At 46.3% G+C, this 19,209-nt stretch overlaps 1 protein-coding gene across 2 annotated transcripts in view; it reads left to right on the top strand.

The window, feature by feature from the left end:
* HEATR1 (HEAT repeat containing 1) overlaps nt 1-19,209 on the top strand; it is a 1,158,897-nt gene that overhangs the window by 1,074,552 nt on the left and 65,136 nt on the right. For both annotated transcript variants that reach the window (XM_069607931.1, XM_069607932.1), the window contains exon 37: nt 6,817-6,964. In XM_069607931.1, coding sequence (XP_069464032.1) covers nt 6,817-6,964 — 148 coding nt within the window. The remainder of the gene's footprint in view (nt 1-6,816; nt 6,965-19,209) is intronic.

Below are 19,209 nucleotides of genomic sequence, written 5' to 3'. Positions count from 1 at the left end.
AGTCTTTGCTAGTTGATGCTAATTGAAATTGGTCCGAGCCCGGCCGAGGGAGTCTAATAGTGTTAATGGGATTTGAGCTTGGCTGAGGGGGATCCGGGGTGAACTGTGAATCACTCAAAAAAGAATATCCTACAAAGATTGTGTTAAGAGGATCTGAACTCAGATGAGGGGGATCAAAGGTGACAACCATTGTGTTAAAGGGATGTGAGCACAGCTGAGTGGGATCCGGGGTGAATAGTGAATCACCTAAATTGAGTACTTGTGAAAATCTGCAAGAAGAAAATAACGTATTGTTTGTATTTGTTGCATCAGTCCCTCTGAATGAAGAGACCTTGAGAAGCAAAGAGACTTGGGCACAGAGGGCCTTGATGCAAATGATTTAACTGTATTCTCATGCTAAAGAAGCCAGAGACTGCTGTGCTCGAGTGAACCGCCTTGTCCCATGCTGAAAACGTGGGGAAGGGAGGCCAATGGTCTGAACATCCGGACATATAATTTTGTGAACACTTCTTTGTTTTTCGTAACTCTATTTCCCACACTATTTGTGCTTAGAAGTAAGGAATGGCAATAGGCTTATTAGTATAAGCTCTTTGATTCGAGAAGACACCACTAGGACTGCGTTATTTATTATTTTATGGTTGTAGCTTGCTCCCATCTGTAGATTTAGGATTAAATAGGGATTTTTCAAATCCTTTTTGAAGTTCAATAAACACCCTTGAACTGTGGTCACTTGTGTCTGTCTTACTGTTGATACCATGCCTTCCTTACAGTCTCCACTGATGTACCCAAGGGTCAGCTGCCTTCTTCTGAATACCTGCTGGAAGAAACTGGTATTTTGCTAGCTTTTCATCATAACTACAGATATGCCTACACAGTTTCCTATTTACTATGGGACACTTTTCCCAACACTCGAGCTCCCAAAAGCAACACTGCAAGGTTCATACCGGGACACTGGCACTTAGTTTGGGTCCATGGAGTTTTCCCCCAAGCCTTGGAATTTTAGTAATTACTCCTGATTGATTAGGAATTTTGAAATCTTTATATTACATTCCTGCATAGGATATACATTGTATCACTGAGTGTTGTTAACATTTCCATCTTCCGAGTGTAATGTGCATTTCTGGGTCTAGGGACTGCCTTATCAAAATATATCCTGGGCTTTGGTAGCCCTGCTGGCTTTTTTGAACATTGTGTTTCACTGTGTTCGAGCTCTAAGTGATATTATATTGTTTACATCTGTATTCATCTGTATTATGTATCCTGCTTTTAGGTTAAGTGTAGTAGGAAACCTGTATCTAGGATCTATGTCTATGTATCTGGCCTCTTTGGATCCTGAACATAATGGTAATTACTCTGTCTAATATTGTCTAGCCATCTACTCTTTAACTCACCTCTCGACATCTATATGTTTTGTGTCTGCCACCAGGTACGGGCCTATATTTTAAGATAAAATATGAGTTAGGTATTTTATCTATGCTTTGCTCTTCTATGTGGTGTTTGTAACTGGAGTACATACTTTTCCCATCATACATATTTAAAGTGTGACGTTAACATTTAAGTATTTATGTTTCTGTATACCTTCGTGTTGTATTCTTATTGTAGTGACTATTGGGAATAATTGTTAACCTTCCTCCCTCCTAAAGTTAAGCCTGACTGCTCTGCTACAGCAACCATTGGAGAGCTTGGTCTTTCTTTTTTGTGACACAATGTTTACGATAGATCCTTTCTCAGCCCTCACCGGATGGTTGTGCAGAAATCTCTGCAACGGCGCCAAACATTTAGGCCTGTACATGAGGACAACATGATGGTCTAGCATGTTTACTGTCTGTTGAACTGTCATCCCTCCTATAACACTAAAGTAACTGTTAGGCAGGTTTTCTCTTTTAAGCAACTTTCCATGCATATTCTATGGACCTCCAATCGTGTTGCTTTTGTTTTACACCTTGTCCTGACATTTCCAGCTTCACTTCACTGGCCTTTTTGCTAATTTGTTATTGGGAACTGGACTAATCCTCCAGACTGTCAGTACTGGGAAACTCTTCCTCCTTTGTCTTTTGACTTATCTGTTTGTATAACATTTTCATCATATTGCAGACAGCATCTTTAAATGCATTGCAATGGGGTTACTTTTGTATCACCCCTAGACATTGACAACGTGTTTTTTGGTTACTTTTAAATGTGTCTAAAGACAAGCTGGTGGCAGCAGTTACATTTTGTAAAATGTCTGCTATATTTTTAGCATAACCATTCGCGTTTAATGTGTTTAGCTATTAACAGTGGCTAGCGTCCTAAGATGGCCGTGCCACAAGATTTTTCGCTTGTTCTTTGGCCATTTGGTTCTTTGGCCGCCTTCCTTCCTTCTAAGGTCAGGAATTCCCTTTTATGATCATGGTTTACCCGGAAAAGCTGCTGTTTTCGCTGGCGAGTGCATGCCATGTTTCTATGGACCCAGGAAATGGGATGGCACTAGCTGGTCCCAATCCACAAACTGGTGCAAGTGGGTATAGTGTGCATGCATGAGTCCGCTCCACAGTGATCGCTGATTGTTATCACTGCTAGTGTGCATGAGTGGTGCAGATCCTTGCTATTGGAGGTCTGAGCTTGATCACTCACCTGAATTTATAATAAGAGTAGTCCTGCAGCCATTCCAGCAGATCAGAAAAAGAGCCAGGTATCCTGTGCAGCTGTGCAAGACCCGAGGGCGAATTCTGAAGACGCCTGGTGTCCATTGTCGCTACTGTCCCGGTGAAACCCTGCTGGACTACCTGATTCTAGAAGACTCTTGCAGGTGAGTCGACCCTTTTGACTGGTGGGACCCACCAGTCTCAACCCCTTTTCATGCTCCTGGAGCCTTCAGAAGTGTCCCTGGATCACCCAGTTGACTGACCAGCTACGTTTTGGCTATTGTGCCAGAAGCACCATCATTCCGCATTTTTGCCTGGAACTTCGGTAGTCGCCAGCTAGTCTACATGTCACCTTCCTGACGAGTCTGAGTGTTGCACCATCCAGGGATTCTGTTCTGTAGGGCTTCCTTTGTTCGTGACTGGAGAGACACCTGCTGTTGCCCATATGCGGTGTCTGTCGTGGGAACTGGCCTTCGTCCGGTAGAGTGCCCTGAAGAGTCCTGCATCTATGCCTGCTGCATTTCCTTGCTGTAAAGGGTTCCACTCAGGTCCTGGGCCAGACTGGAAACTTCCTTGCACCCGCAACTTTTGGGCATCTTCTGCTGAATCCAACTGTGGGAAAACCTACCTCCACGGACCCCCCAACCCCCTCCGCTAACCCCCATTCGACCTGCCTAGCCCTTTGGGGAAATAGCAGTAAGGGCGGTGAGTAGTCGCAATGCTTACAGGTGACCCTATCTCCTCCATTATAAAGTTTGTGAAGAACTTTGATTTATATTCGATTCCATCGCTTTTTCACTGTTTACTTAAAAAGCTGTTCTAAAAGATAGTAAAAGTATCTTACTTAACTGTAGAAATCCTGAGAAGGAAGTCTTCTGGAACATTGTTCATTCCCACAGGACAATTTCCTAACCTTCGCCCCTCTTCTAAAGGAACCATGTGAACCTTTAGGCACAGGGCCCATTCAATTTAGGGTTGAAATCAGGGCTTCAATTACTGTGGACTAATTATACAATTGCTTAACTACTTACCTTCCCTTTCAGGTGCATTGGTGAATTGTGTTGATTGTAATAACCAAAAGTGAGACTACAAATGTTTTATATTTAGAGTGTTGTGTGATATTACCTGCTTGATTCATTGTTATAATGTGTTTGTGGGCCTATAATAAAGTATTTTTGTACTTGACTATTAAGTAGAATCATTGTGAATTTCACTGTGTGGATTTATGCGGACCTCTGACCCCACTCGCCTCTCCTGAGACTTAGCCTTGACCACTCTTCCACGATTATCTTGATTGGTTTAGCTAAACTTCCAGAGTTCCCCTGTTCACTGTAAGAAGGGTAGCCTCCTAAAATCTGTCCACCAGGCCAGATTTTAGAAATCCATTTTAGCAGTAACAATGTTGGATTAGCCCAAATGTCTCCCTCCAAAGGTGGTATTATATAAGGAATTGGGTGGAGACCACATAGTATTTGTTAGGGAGAATTCTCAGAAATGTGCTAATTGCTCTCTACCTTGGAGACCCCCAGCTAAAAGCTGGACTCTAGGACTTTTTCATTTTTACCTGGAGAGTGTGAGACCCATTTTCCCCCACTCTCATGTATTTTAATGTGATTTTAACTGTTTGTTGGAGTCCGACAAACTCCATAGGCATCTTTTTACATTGTAGCACACAGCACCTTCAGTATAGTGCTACAGGGAAGTTTTTCAGATTTCTCCAAAGGTTTGAAAACCTTTCTCTTGGATAACTACTGTTTCCAAGAGCAGTAAAGTGAAATTGACTTTACTGTACAACTGTAACTTGTTAGACCCAGCACACACTATCTTACAATAGGGTGCTGGAGGGGTTGCCTAGTATCCCCTTTGTCTAACTTCTCATGTAACAATATTATGTTAACCTTTCTACAATGAATGGCTGGTGGCAGTGGTTTACTTTTTACTACTGTGCCGTGTCTTTACCACGGGCTGCGTTCGCAGCTGCAGTAATGCACCCTTGGGTGCCATTTTTGTCAAAATGGCCCCGTTCTTCTTTTTTCGCCATTTCTTTGTGGAAAAGTCCTTCTTGAGATATACCCTGCGCGCCTAATCAGGTGTGGTCTCTTTGTTCGTTTTGTCTTTGGCGAGATTGACAAGTAAAGCCTGCCTCTGGCTCCAAGGTGTCTGGTGGGGGCAGGAAGTGAGGGAGGTGCCCGAAACTCCCTGTGCTTAGTCTCCTAGGAGACAGGAAGGCACTCCTTGGTGATTGGCCGGCTGGCTGTCCGGCAAGGACAGCCACCCTGCTGGGCGATTGACAGCCAGGCTGGAATTAATGGGACAAACTTGCATAAAAGGCGAGGCTTTTTGGCTTGGAAGGCGGAGTCGACCACTGGACGAAGGAATCCGAAGAACAACTTGAAGACGACGCCTGCTGCAACTCCTGGCCCGTTGGTTTGCCTGGTGAAGCCCTGCTGCAGTGCCAAAACAGCAAGTTCGCATCGACAGAGAAGCCCCTGCAAGGACGACTTCTCCCTTCGAGATGGTGGGACCAATCAACTCCAAAGTAAGCCACCTGGACATCCTTCTCGGAGCTGGTTGGAATTCCACAGAGTTGCTGCTCGAACCGAATAGCCAGGGAGAGGAACACCAGTTGGTGTGTGTTGCTTTTAAGCTGACCAGGAGCTCCAGGAAGATCCTACTGACTCCCAGGAAGCAGGACTGACCGAGCCTGAGCCCCCTCAACAGAGTGCTGGCCCCCAGATGCAAGGAAAGCCCATCTCGACAGTCGGGAACCACGGTGGTGCTGTTTGCGGTAGATGCAAGGAGCTGAAACACTGAATTGCCACTAGTTTGAAGATAGCCGGTTACTGTCGGTAACCGTCCCATTGCAGTGTAGGAGTCCCCAGAAGTCCTCCCGGCACACCAGGATCTGCAGAGCTGCACAGGAAGAGAAGTCATCTGCTGCTTTTCTTCTAAACTAAAGGTACTGTAAAGTCTAAGAGAACTTACCTCTTGTTGTAGATTTATTTCTACTCTTCACAAGCCTAACAGCTTGTGGCCCTACATTGATTCTTCTTTTACACCAAAGACTTCTTAAAACATTGTGCAAAGACTTTTCTTACCTGCAAGAAGTGCTTCATCTACATAGACTTTTGCCCATTGACTTTGGTTTACCCTGTTTTTCACTGAAAGACTCTTCTCTCCTCAGACATTGGGGAGGGTTGAAAAGTATCTGCCTGATTTAAGAATATTTGTGATCTCTTGTTTTTTCTAATAACCTTTTCTTTGACACATCTCTGTACTATTCTAAATACTAAACAGTAATATATCAATGTCCACAGTGTCCTAACTATTGATGTCACCTGAGGGTGTAGGAAGTATCTGTGTTGTATCCCAAATGGGTGTTTTCTGATTTAGAGCCTAAGAGTGTGTATTTTGAAGGTATTTGTGTGTTACTATTCTATTGCTCCCTTCTAAGGAAGGCTTATACAAATGACCGGTAAATAAATAATTGTTTTATCAAGAAACCTTGAGTCTAAGTGTTTGTTTGAATACGTGTCACTGTGAATCTCTGTGTAACCACTCTACAGCTCACATTGACCCCTCTTGAGATAAGCCTGGCTGCTCTACCACACTACCAACCTGTGTAGTTCCGACTTATACCAAAGGTTGGGTCCTATTGCCAAGAGGCTAGGATTGTAGTAGTGCACCCTAAGGGTACTACCCCAAATCTTTACCTAACAGTATTCAAATGAATCTTGCTAGTGCCAAAATAATTAACAATGATACTTTTTTAATCTGCATAAACCATGCAAGAAAGAAGTAATGCAATATTGTACAATTTGTTCACTTATTGACTGCTTTTAAACTGCCTTCCTGGGACATTTGGTGGCGCAAACATACATCTTTTCAAAGATTCAGACCTGTTTTTCCTGCCTTGTCGAGTAATGCTACTGTGCTGATCACATAAAGTGTGTTACAAAAAGACATGCTGCAGAAAAGCTTGGCTTGTTAAATGCAGGGTCTTCCAGTGCAGTATGGCTTCCTTGTTCCAAATGGCTGTAACATAATTGTAATTTGTCAAAGTTTGGGGATTGCTGGACTCCAGTGGTTGCCGTTAAGCACAAGATCTACCCCATAAGTATGCTCAGACACAGTGTGTACATTTTATATGGGTCTTATGAGTGACATGTACTTGTTTGTCAATTGCTTGCAGGCTGATGCCCGCTGTGCTGAAGACTCTGAAGCACAAGAAAGAGATGTCCAGTGAAATTTACCTGCTGAGCGCAGTCACCGCTTTGCAGAAAGTGGCTGAAACGCTGCCACACTTCCTCAGCCCATATCTAAAGGACTCCTTACTGCAGGTGAGACGTCTAGGAAAGGAAATGCTAATTGACTGCTATATGTACCCATTGTCTGCGGACAAGGCTTTCAAGTGGGTTTTGAGCACACCAATCTTGTGGGAAAGATAGGAAAATGTATGGTGTTAGCTAGATTTTCTTTTGTATGCCCAATCTCCTCTACATGCGAATCCCCCAACACTTTTTGCTGCACTACTGGGTTTTTGGTCTGCTCCCCTGAGTGAGTGGGATCCTTTTTCCACACTCACTCATTCTTTTACTGTATCTTTTGAGATACTTTGTATTTCTTTTTATAAATGTTTATTGGGGTTATACTTTCCTCCAAGTTTAGGGCATCTATCTTTTGACTTTTGCAGCACACATCACTTTCTGTGTAGTGTTGCTGGGACCCGTTTGAGCTTCCCTTTTTATTTTCTATTATTTATTTTTAAATGTTTTTATTGGCATATATAAGTATGCAGAGGAACTGTTGAGCAACTGCTTTGGGTTGCACCATCTGATGTATATATTGTGTGCCAATTAAATTACAGTAATACAATAACAAATAAACAAACAAAGTAACAACATTGACTGTCCCACCATTTACTAGCACCTCGTGTTCCATGTTTTCGGGTTAGGGGCCCGGGTCCGGAGCCTGTTCTCTGCGTTTGCCCACTCAGGGCAGTGACAAAGTGGCGCATATGGGAGTGATGGACTGATATCTGCGCTCTGTTACCTTCTGGTGCTCGAGGGGGTTAGGATCAAGGGGGTCTATAGTTCGTTGAAAAGATCATGTCTCTCAGGAGGGCCCTCAAAGCCTCTAGTGTGTTGCTCGCGTCGTCGCCTCCCCGTCTATTCCCCTCCTCCCAGACTCTAGTTTCGGCCGTGGTCCACCTCTCCATCTCCTTAATCCAGGGCTCATATCTGGGGCCTGTTGGGGATTTCCAGGCCATGGCAATCGTCCTCTTGGTTAACACACAGGCCATGTCCATAAGCTTTGCCAGGTGCCTGATTTTACTTAGCCTCGGATAAGTGCCCAATAGGCACTCCTTGGGTGTCCATTCATATGTCTCCAGTCCAGCATTCCTGCAGGTTTGTTCAGCGGCCTGCCAGAGTTTCTGAGATTTGGGACAAGCCCAGAACATGTGGATCATGTCTGCCAGGTCGGAGGAGCACCAGGGACATTTTGGGTCGATTAAATGTGGATATCCTGTGTGGGGTCATATACGTTCTGTAGAGTATGTTCAGTTGGATCAGTCTAAACCTGGCATTCCTAGATACCTCCTTTGGGTGTGCCAGAGCTCTTGACCATTCTCCCTCTGTGATTTCAGTCCCCAAGTCTATCTCCCATTTCTCTTTCAGCCGTGCACTCCTTGGGTTGGGTCTGCTGTTTATTTGGGTGTATAGCCGTGATGTTGGTTTCCATCCGTCGCCGAGGTCGTATATTTCCTGCAGAAGGGGATGTGTCTCTGGCTCTTCAGGCCATTTGTCCCAATTCTCTTTGGCTACATGTTTCACTTTTTGGTACCAAAGGAATTGGCCTGGTGGAAGTCCGTCCCTTTCTTGGAGTGATCCAAAGTCCCTGAAGAATCCCTCGCAGAACATGTCTCCCCATGTGTAGAGGCCATAACTCTTCCAGCACCTCTGTGTTGATAGATCACTGGGGGTTTTGCAAACGTCCGCTAGCATGGGGATGTCAGGTGTATATGAGTGCTGTAGTCCGACTATGGATCTCACCCTGTTCCATACTTGTCTCCCTACCTCTAGTATCATGGGTGGGTTGGACGGCCCAGCTCGAGTGTTCCATATTAACTCTTTGGGGTGTAGCGGTGAGGTCAATTGGGAGATAAGATTTAACTCAGCTGTAGGTTCGTCTGAAAGCCATTTTGCTAGATGTGTCGATTGAGCCGCCAAGTAGTATCTCTGGAAATCGGGAAGTTGGATGCCACCCTCGGTGTAGGTGAGTATAAGGACATTTAGTGTGAGTCTGTGTCTGGCTCGTCCCCAGAGAAAGTCCCTAATCAGGGATTCCAGCTTCCTGAAGAAGGATGGGGGAATCTAGTATGCCACATTGGTGAAGTAGTAGAGGAACCTAGGGAGTATTATCATTTTGGATATTGCAGCTCTGCCCATCATGGAGAGTGGGAGCTTCGACCAGAATTGTATGGATCTACGTACTCCGCTCATTGCAGCCTCCGTATTGGACTTATGGGTGGATATTGGTGTGTGTGTGATATTAAGGCCTAGATATCGAAAAGCGTCCACCTGCCAACGGATCCCGATCTCAGGAAGCTCTTCCACAGGTTTTCCCCTTAGACTTGCAAGTGGGAACGAGCATGACTTCAGTCTGCTAAATTTTATCCCTGAGTATTTCGCGAAGTTATCCAGGACATCCAGTACAATTGGGGCATTCTCCAGGGGGTCTCGCAGATATAGGAGGACGTCATCTGCGTATAAAGAGATAATGTTGTCCGACCCACCAGTGCTAATGCCAGCGCCAAAAAACTGTTTCCTAAAGTAGATTGCCACTGGTTCCAAACCCAGGATATATAGCATTGGTGACAGCGGGCATCCTTGTCTGGTACCCCTCTGAATAGGCCAGGCTTCTGATACTATGGCTCCTGTTTTTACTCTTGCTACTGGGTTGCTGTAGAGGACATTGATCCAACGGATGAAGTGTTCTCCGAGCCCGAACTCCCTCAGAGTCTCAATCAGCCATTCCCAATAAATTGAATCGAAGGCTTTTATGGCATCTAGTGAGAGTACTGCTAGGTCTTCCTTGCGTTCGGTTGTTCGTGCTATAATATGTTGGAGCCTCCTGAGGTTGGCAGTAGTGTTTCGTCCCGGAACGAAACCATTTTGATCTTCGCGCACCAGAGATCCAATCACCCTCGAGAGCCTCTTAGCCAATATGGTTGTTAATATTTTGCCGTCGTAATTTAGGAGCACCAGTGGCCGATATGAATCACACTTGTCGGCTGGTTTGCCTGGCTTGAGCATTGGGACAATGAGGGTTTCTCTCATGGTATTGGGAAGAGTTCCAGACTCATATGCCTCCATGTATACTGCGTGCAGTACAGGGGACAAAGTCTCCTCATAGGCCTTGTAAAATTCTGGGATAAGACCATCTGTCCCGGGGGACTTGCATGTGGAAAGGGATCTAATCGCATCTGAGATGTCCTCAACCGTGATGGCTTCTCCCAGCGTATCCCGTTGTTCCTGATTCAACCTGGGTAGTCCTACTTCGGCCAACGTGTCTCTTATATCTGCCGTAGGAATCTCATTCCTGTGGGTATATAGCTCAGTGTAGAAATCCGTGAAAACGTCATTGATCTCCTGTTGTGTCCTACGGGTTATATCATTCCTATCTTTGATCTCCTTAAGGGCCGGTCTCGGGTGTTCCTTTCTGCATAGCCATGCAAGTATTCTGCCCGGCTTATCTGCTTCCTTGTGGGCCTTCAAGGTGCGCGCAGAGAAGTCGAACTTTGAGAGTCTTTCCCATGCAGCCCTGCAGTCTTCTCTGATCTTTTTCAGTTCTGGTTCCTTTTCAGTGGCCGTTAGGCCGTCGCTTTCGAGGTGTCTGATTTTCTCCTCCGCTGTCTCCAGTTCCCCTCTCAGCTGCCTCCTGATCCCGCCTGCTTCTGCAATTATCTCTCCCTTTGACACTACTTTCATCGCCTCCCAGAGTGTGCTCCATTTCCCGACTGATCCCTTGTTTAGCGTTAAATATTCTTCTAGCTTTTCCCCTAGGGTTTCCTTAAATGCGAGGTCGGTCAAGACGTCTACTGGCATGCGCCACATCGGGATAGGTGGGTGAGGGCCCTTGAAGCAGAGCTGTAACAGTAAAGGGGAGTGGTCCCATATTGATCTACCCATGTAATCTGCCGATTCTACTTGCGGGGTTAGCTCATTGGCGAGGAAAAAGCAATCTATCCTGGTGTGGAGGTTGTGGGGAGCCGAGTAGAATGAATATGATCTGTCGAAGGGGTGAAGGTCTCTCCAAATGTCGGTTAAGTGTAGGTCTGCCACCATCCTGGAGAGGGGCCCTGAGGAAGCGTTGTTAGGTATACGTGGCGTTGCGGATCTGTCTAATTTGGCGTTCATGACGGAATTGAAGTCTCCTCCCCATATAAAAGTATATTCTCTGTAATGCAACAATCTGGCACATAGCTCCTTGATGTGAGAGGGTATGTTGTGTTGAGGGAAGTATGAGTTTACTATGCACAAAGGGGAGTTCTGAAGCATGCCCCACACTATCACTTACCTGCCCTCTTTGTCCAATTCTACCCCCATTTGTTGAAACATTGTTTCCGGACTCACCCAGGTGTAGACTCCTCTTGCATACTTTGAGTAGGATGCGCAGTTGCCCTGGTCCCCCCAGTAGCTTACCATCTTGTCTGTGGCCTCCGTGGTGAGGTGCGTTTCTTGGAGGAGGGCCAGTGATACCCTTTTTCTCTTCAGGTATGAGTATATTCGATTTCTCCGTATATAGGTTCCCATCCCTCTAACATTCCATGTGATTAACTTGAGTCTTGCTGCCATTGCATGAGTGGGTTCCTTGTGGTGGGGAGCACCTCCCCTTCCTCCTGGGTTATATGCGTCGAATCATATGACACATGTTGTTCCGCTTGTGTAGGATGGGCAGACCCAGCCTCCGGTCCAATGTCTAGACCAGTCCAACCTTTGTTCATCTGAGATAGGACAGTCGAAACAATAACAACTTGGAAAAAGTAACTGTAACTAATGCACCCAGCTTCTGTCACCGGGGTGCAGTGCTCGGGGGCTCTCGCGCTGTCTGACCTAATCCGGGTCTCTGGCGCGAGTGGTTGCGTGCAGGCAACTGGCCTGCACTGGTCATCGGCGGGTCCGTGGTTTGTGTCCATGTGCAGGAGGTCAGGTGAGCCCTGCAGTCATTTAGCATTCTCACGTGGTAGTTTTGCTTCAGTGGTAGTGTAGCTTCGTTCTGATTTAAGGTGCAACACAAGGGCCATGGGTGCCCTAGCTGAGATACCAAGCAATCAATCTTAGCTGTTTTCGTTATGTTTCTCAGGTGTGGGTTCTGTGGGGACCTCAGCCAGGTTATGTTCCATCCACATGGTAGCTGCTTCTGGTGACTCTAAGAATATCGCACGCCCTTTGTAGATTACCTTCAATCGTGAAGGGTACAGCAGCATGTATTTTAGGTTTAGTCTCCTCAATCTTGCCTTGATCGGGACGAAGGAATTCCTTGCTCTCTGCACCGATTGAGTATAATCAGGGTATATGGTGATTTTTTAGTTGCCCCGCTCTATCTCTCCTCCATCTCTAGAGAATTTCAGGATCACCTCGCGGTCACGGAAATTGAGGACCTTGGCGATAATGGGGCGGGGATAGGACCCAGGGGGGGGGGCTTCTTCTGAAGAGATCTGTGAGCCCTCTCTATGGCAAAACCCTGTGAGAGGTTCACTGCCCCTATTTCCTGCTGTATGAGGGATTCCACATAGGTTGTCGGGTCCATGGTCTCTGTCCCCTCCGGTATACCTAGAATCCTAATATTATTTCGTCTGGCCCGACCCTCTGCCTCCTCAGACCTCGCCTCCAGGACGCTCACTTTGCGTTTGAGATCTGCGACCTCTGTTTTCAGAGCCGTCGTATCGTCCGAAATGTCCTTCTGGGTGGATTCAATGATGGTGACGCGCTCCGTTAGGTTACGGGCATCTTGCCGTATGAGCTGGATATCGGCCTTAACCTCACCTATTTTCGTGTCGATGAATGATCTCAGGGCTGCGATCGCCTCTAGCACCTGGTTATGCCTGGCGTCCTCTTCTGGGCTATCACGTGTTGCTGAGCCTTTCGGCATAGTCTGGTCAGTAGGGTGAGGCTTGGCTGTTATGAAAGGAACCATAGTGGCATTTTGGCTTTCTTCCTCATTGCGGCCATCTCAGTTACCTGGTCCCGCTGTTGGATGCAAAGGGTCTAGCGCTCTCTCTCAGAGAAATAGGTTGCGTAACCTTTTGCAGCTGGTTACAACTCTGCCACTCAGTGTTGGTCTGGTCTCAAGTTGTGAGGGCGCCTCAAATCAATGACATAGATGGTGCTTAGGCCTGTGTCCTTTCCCCCTCTGTAGTGGTCTATGATGCTGGGGAGCCTCCTTGGTGGCTTATGGAGTAGTAATGTCCAGGCAGGGTATTGTATGATAGGTACACTGAGGGGGGTGCTACAGTGTAAGTCCGCAGTATGCTGTCGAGTTGCCCCCTGTGGGGTGGCTGTGTTCTGTGGCAGGGGCAGAGTTTCTTGGTAGGGAGGGGGCGCCAATGATGGAACCGATGCGTGCCCCAAGGGAGGGTCTCGCCAGACCAGCGTTAGTATATGTGGGGAAGACGTTGTTGGGAGAGCCAGGATGTGCCCGCTACCTGAGCTTATTGTTCTGGTTTCGCGGCAATGGGCAGACAGCTGGTGGCCTCGGCCCCACCGATGGAGGAGGCTCTGTGTCGGGATATGGCTGCTCGGCTCCTCTGTGCTGAAGGGTCTATCCGGGAATGCCGTAGACGGTCCCCAAGGGCTGCCGTCTTGTTGGTCTCTGTCACGCGCCGATTGCGCACCGCTTCCTCGTTGCAGAGCGGCGTCTCCCCCCAATGGGTGTACTAGGCGCTCGGTTCGTGAAGCTGGGGGGATTCCGCGGGGACAATCCCCAAGAACTTTCGGATCGGTGGTCGCTGATGCACCGTCTCCCCGCTGCGTAGCGGCGTCGCCCCTCAGCGGGTGCAGAGGGCGCTCATGTCGCGGAGCAGGGGCTTCTACGGGGACAACCCCCAAGTGCTGCCGGATCTGTGGTCTCCGATATGTGCCGATCGCACACCGTCTCCCCGCTGCGCAGCAGCGTCGCCCCCCAGCGGGTGTCCAGGATGCTCAGGCCGTGGGGTAGGGGTTCCCACGAGGGCGTCCCTCGGTTCCCAGCCGGTAATTTGGTGGGCTCCACCAGCCAGATCACAGGTACGCCCTGCGCCCGAAGGGGGGCAGCGCCCGGAGGAGTAGCGCGTGGCCAACCCGGCTCAGATGTCGCTGGCTCCCGGCGCCGATGTGTGCCTCAGGCCCGTTGGTACGATATGGCCGCCATCTTGTGGGCGCTGCTCGGGGGACAGGGGGAGCCGGGCCGGATCGTGGTAGCGGGCTCTCGGGCTCAGATTTTCATTGGTGCAAGAAGCGGAGCGTAGGTCCTCGCCTCGGTCGCAGGTAGGTCACAGTGTGGGTGGTATATTTAGGCCAGTAGCACCCAAAAAAAGGATCAGACTGCTGTGGCTTAGCCGGAGCTCAGGGAGCCTGCGTCCTCACTCCGTGGACATCAGGCCACGCCCCCTTTATTTTCTATTATAAGGGGATATTTGTATCCTTTCTATATTTTCCTATTGTGAGATCAGCACACCCCACCTTATGTGGAGTTCTGAGGGGCTACATAGTGTATCCCCTTTTCTCACTCTTCCTGTAACCTTTTGCTTACAGTGACAAGCTGACCTATATGGCTGGTGTCAGTGGTTTTATTCTACCTACTTTTGTGCATTTTGTACTCCCAGGCTGTACTCACAGCCACTGTAGTGCACAGAAGGGTCACCATTGACCCAAAATGGAGACTGTATTATTTTTTTTTTTTGTTACTATTTTTGGTTTTCGTGTCCCTTATTGGTCCTGCCGTGCTGGGCGGGGGAGAGGTCCTGGTTTGTCTTTTGTCTTCGGCAGGAATCCTTTGTGAAGACCCCCAACGCTGCAATGTGTCTTTGAGGATAGGAAGCTGTGATGTCTCTGAACCTCCCCTGTTCTTTGTCTTCCGGTGTGCATGCTTGGAACCAGTTCCAATTAGGGTGATGACTGTCCTAAAAGGACAGCCACCACCGAGAGCTTGAATGGTGCTTGGGTGCTGATTGGTTGGTATAAAAGGCATGGATCATGAGGCTGAAGACCTGCTGACCCCTGGAACAGAAAAATTGATGAGGAAGAGAGAGATCTGCAGCCACTTCCAGATGACCGGCGATGCCTTTGATGTAATTGCTGCTGCTCGATCCTTTCTTCCAAGCGTCTTGAGACATCCTGCATTTCAAGCCTTCCAACCAAGAGCTGTGACCTTCACGGGCTGCAAACTGCCCATACCATGGGATCTGTGGCCTCTGTCCAGTGCCATGGCTTTCGAAGACCGAATCCTCCCAAAACGTTGGTGGACTCCTTCTGGACCTCCAGAGGAAAGATCCCACTGCTTGAAGTTCCCTCACCAGAGGACAGAGAAAGCGAGACAAATCGACCGGGCGGTCATCATTCTTCACTGATGCTTCCCAAAAGGCACCAAAATCACAGAACCCTGAAGACTCCTTTGCTGGAAGCCTCTTCACTCGACTGCTGCTGTGAGATCCACTCCAGTGTCCTTTCTGCCATCTTCCTGACTAAGAATCTGGTTACTGGGTCTGCTGCTGCATCATCATGGGGGATATTGTGCAGTAACCTCTTCCTAAGGTACTGTGGGGCTCTTGGTAGAACTTACCTAGAGCTGAATTGCTGCTCCTGTGTTGCTGGAGTGCTAATTTGTGTGTTTGGGAGATGGCCTATACACGTTCGCCCAGGCCTAACGCCTGTGAGCCTACAGGGAGACTTCTCCCTGGCCCGTTTTCCCCAACAAAGAGTTTACTTTCTTGCTACAGAAAACATCCTCTGGAACATTTGAACCTTATACAGCTGTGCCTTACCTGTTTTGCCCTCCAATCTGACTCTGAGACACTCATAGCTTCATAGGGATGGACTTCTAAAGTGTTAAGCCTTTGAAATTATTGCAAAGTATTTAATTACTTTGTTGGTTTTGTTTCATTTATCTTACCTGAAACAGTATTAGAAAAGTATTTTATACTTACCTTTGAATTGCATACTGACATTCTAAAAAGTATTACAAAGTGCTTTACTTATTGTGAATAATGCATTGATTTTTCTAAGTCACTTAGTACTTACCGTGCTGATCAATTACTTACATTAGTGTATATATAAAATAAACCATCATTTTTATATAACGTTTAATGTGCCAGTGTTTCTTTGGCCTATGGGTATATTTACGTTATTTGTACTAATTACAGCCCTTTCACCCTCCTAAAATAAGCCTGATTGCTCATCCATTGCTAACAATAAAATGTGTGTGGTTCAGGCCTATACTAAGAGTTGGAGTCCTGTGCCCCAAGTGTGAGTCTTCACAAGTACTACCATTGGTAAACTTTTGTAAAACTCCCTAACGTGGGATTTAAACCTAGGTGCTCTGGAAAAGTATGTTAAATTACTGTAAATTGTCACCAAATGGCAAAAAGGTAAACACACATGCTTTATAGGCTCTGTTATCCTTCCAATACAATAGCAGCCATGAAAAGGAACCTAAAATTGAGACTGTGAATTTACTGTTGAGCACATTTTGCTGCTAATGGTACAAGTCTGAACATTTACAAAATCTTTAGTGGTGTCATTAATCACTGTATAGTAGGTGTGCAGAAAAAGGCACAAATGGTTTTGTTCCAAGATTTTAAAACTTTGAGTTTAGTCAATGTGATGGCTTTTTCTGTGGACAGTTGCTTTTGATAGGTGCTGTTTGTTTCTATTTGGGCTTTTAAGCATGAATCTAGATGGTTAGCAACAAGGAGGTCTAGGCTAGCCAGGGTACTAATGGGCTGAGTTAGATGTGCTGGGAACAGGCATAAGCCTGACACACATGAGTTCTGGGTAACTTTAAAAAAATGGCGTATAATTTAAGGAGTTGGTCAGGAAGAGAGCTGTATGGTGTTTGGTATTCAGGAGTGGGAATTATCTGGTTTGGCTATGGTATTCTGTAAAGAGAGAGTAATTTGCGCACTCATAGAAGTGTTATAGCAACTCTATGCTGGGATGCTGTTCCAGATACAAGATTAAAGAGGTTAGTCGGAAAAGTCTTTTTTGCACTTCTTACTTTAAAGTCTGGCTAGATCCAGATTTCTTGTGTTTTCCTAATTTCTTCCAAACCTCCTGATAAGTTGTTTTTCTCAGCTAACTAGGAATTACTCTATTTCTCCTACTTTGAAGCATGTCACATAGTAGCAAAATTCACTAGTGATCACATTCCCCATACTAGTAGTTAGAGGGGATGAGAACTGAGGAATTAAACTGCTTCAGATCCTTACCTGATCCTGAATAGATTTTCCATTGTAATGGATAACACCTTCAACATCTTAATTGATGGCCAACCTTTGCCTGCCATTGCCCCAAAGGCTTTTGAATTCCTTGGCGATGGAAATTAAGTCAAAACCTAATCTGATGTGTTTTAGAAGAACTTTGAGATGCAACTTTTGTAAAGATGGTTCGTGTTCAGACTTTGGTCTTTTTGCAGTGGTCCACACGCTTTGTGGCTCTGCTCTATAAATTACTTGAAACAGAATGGTGACCACCCATGAAGTCTTAAATTTGAACCATTTGATTACAAATTAGTACCCGGTGAGGGGCAGCGGGGGTTTGTTGGGTAAGATTTTCATATCAATGATAAGTCTGCCTGACCTGAGTCAACCCCAGTATGTTTTGCTTTGGCTGGGTAACTATTTTACCCTGTCCCTAGATGAAGGGGAATCTTTTTCCCCTCTCACCTAGTCTTTTACTCTTTTTCTGGGTTGAAGTTACAGTTTCCTACAACTTTTGGGCTTGGGCTGGGTTGCCCCTATGGACTCTCCTGTTAATTTCTCTTTCATATACTTGGGTGAACTAGATTTCCCAAGTAGTAAAGGGGGATTTTCATCCCCCTTTACATAATGGTATGTAGAGGAAATAGGTGGTCCTCCCATGTTCGACTATGGATCACGATATCTTCAATGTATGCCCCACAAATGTCGGAGTAGGGTTGCAAAATCTTGTCCATTAGTCTGAAATGTTGCCAGGGCACCATGGAGACCAAATGGTAATACTTTGAAATGGACTACCCCTATGGGGATGGCAAATGCTGTTTTACTGTGTCCGCTCCGAAAAGCAGAACCTGCCAGTACCCGTTTGTAAGATCCAGTGTTGATAAATAGACTGCATTACCCAATTTATCGATCAAGTCATCGATACGTGGCATTGGGTAAGCGTCAAAGGCCGAGATGGTGTTTACTTTCCTAGAATCTATGCAAAACCTCCAACTGCCATTGGGTTTTGCCACTAATAAATTGGAGGTGGACCCAGGGCTGGTTGAGGGCTCGATGATGTTGGCCTTGAACATCTATTCCACTTTTTTAATGATGACATTCTGGTAGTCGGTAGGGTCTAAAATGCACTACCTTGCCTACTGGAGTACAGATATGGTGATGGATGCCCTATACCCTTCCAGGTTCCTCGCGGAACACATCTAGAAATTGATTTATACGATCCCGTAGGTCTTGCTTTTCATTATTGGTGAGATCAGGGGGAATTAGAGCTGTGTTTTCTACCTCACTAGGTACCAGACAAGACAATATAGTGGCATTGGACTCAGAAGGATTTTCTTTCCATGCCTTCAAAAGATTTATATGATAAACCTGTCTCTTTTGCTGGTGATCTGGCTGAAGGATTTTGTAATTACAGGGCCCCATCTGTTCCACTACCTCATATGACCCATAGCATTTGGAAACTAGTTTATCAGATGTAGGTAGTAACACTAGTAAGTGTTGCCCAATGGAAAAGGATCGTAATTAAACGTTCTCATTATGAGAACTCTTCTTTTGTTCCTGGGCTTTGACCATATGAGAGTGTACTAGTGATCGGGCTGTTGCCATATGTTCTTTGAGTCTGGTCGTGGTTCAGGAGAGTGGTATTGAGGCCTCCTCCCTCGCTTTGCACATTCCCTCCGCATATCGAAGACATCCTGAGGCTCCCTTACGTAAAGTAACTCAAATGGGGAAAGCCCTTAGAGGGGTGAGGTGTTTTCCTAATTGCGAACAATGCCCATGGAATCATTTGGTCCCAGTTCTTCCCGTCTCGATCTACCAACTTCTGTAATATGCTTTTAAGAGTTGTATTAAACCGTTCCACAAGATCATTCGTTTGGGAATGATAGACGTATGTTCGCAGCGTTGTGATGTGCAACAACTCTTTATCCTCTCTCATGAGTTTACTCATGAAATTAGAGCCTTGGTCTGTTAATCCTTTGGGAAATCCAACTCTGAGAAAAGAAGGGGAGTAGTTGTTTTAAAATCTGCTGGGTGGTGTTAGTTTTCATCAGAAAAGCCTCAGGGTACCGAATGGCGTAGCCTACCATTATTAAGATGTACTTATTACCCAATCTTGAAGCTTCAAGG

Source organism: Ambystoma mexicanum, chromosome 4q (genome assembly GCF_040938575.1).
Source record: "Ambystoma mexicanum isolate Mex_15411 chromosome 4q, UKY_AmexF1_1, whole genome shotgun sequence".
Classification (NCBI taxonomy): Eukaryota; Metazoa; Chordata; class Amphibia; order Caudata; family Ambystomatidae; genus Ambystoma; species Ambystoma mexicanum.
The sequence above is the reverse complement of the archived record's forward strand: the minus strand, read 5'-3'. Positions and strand labels throughout refer to the sequence as shown.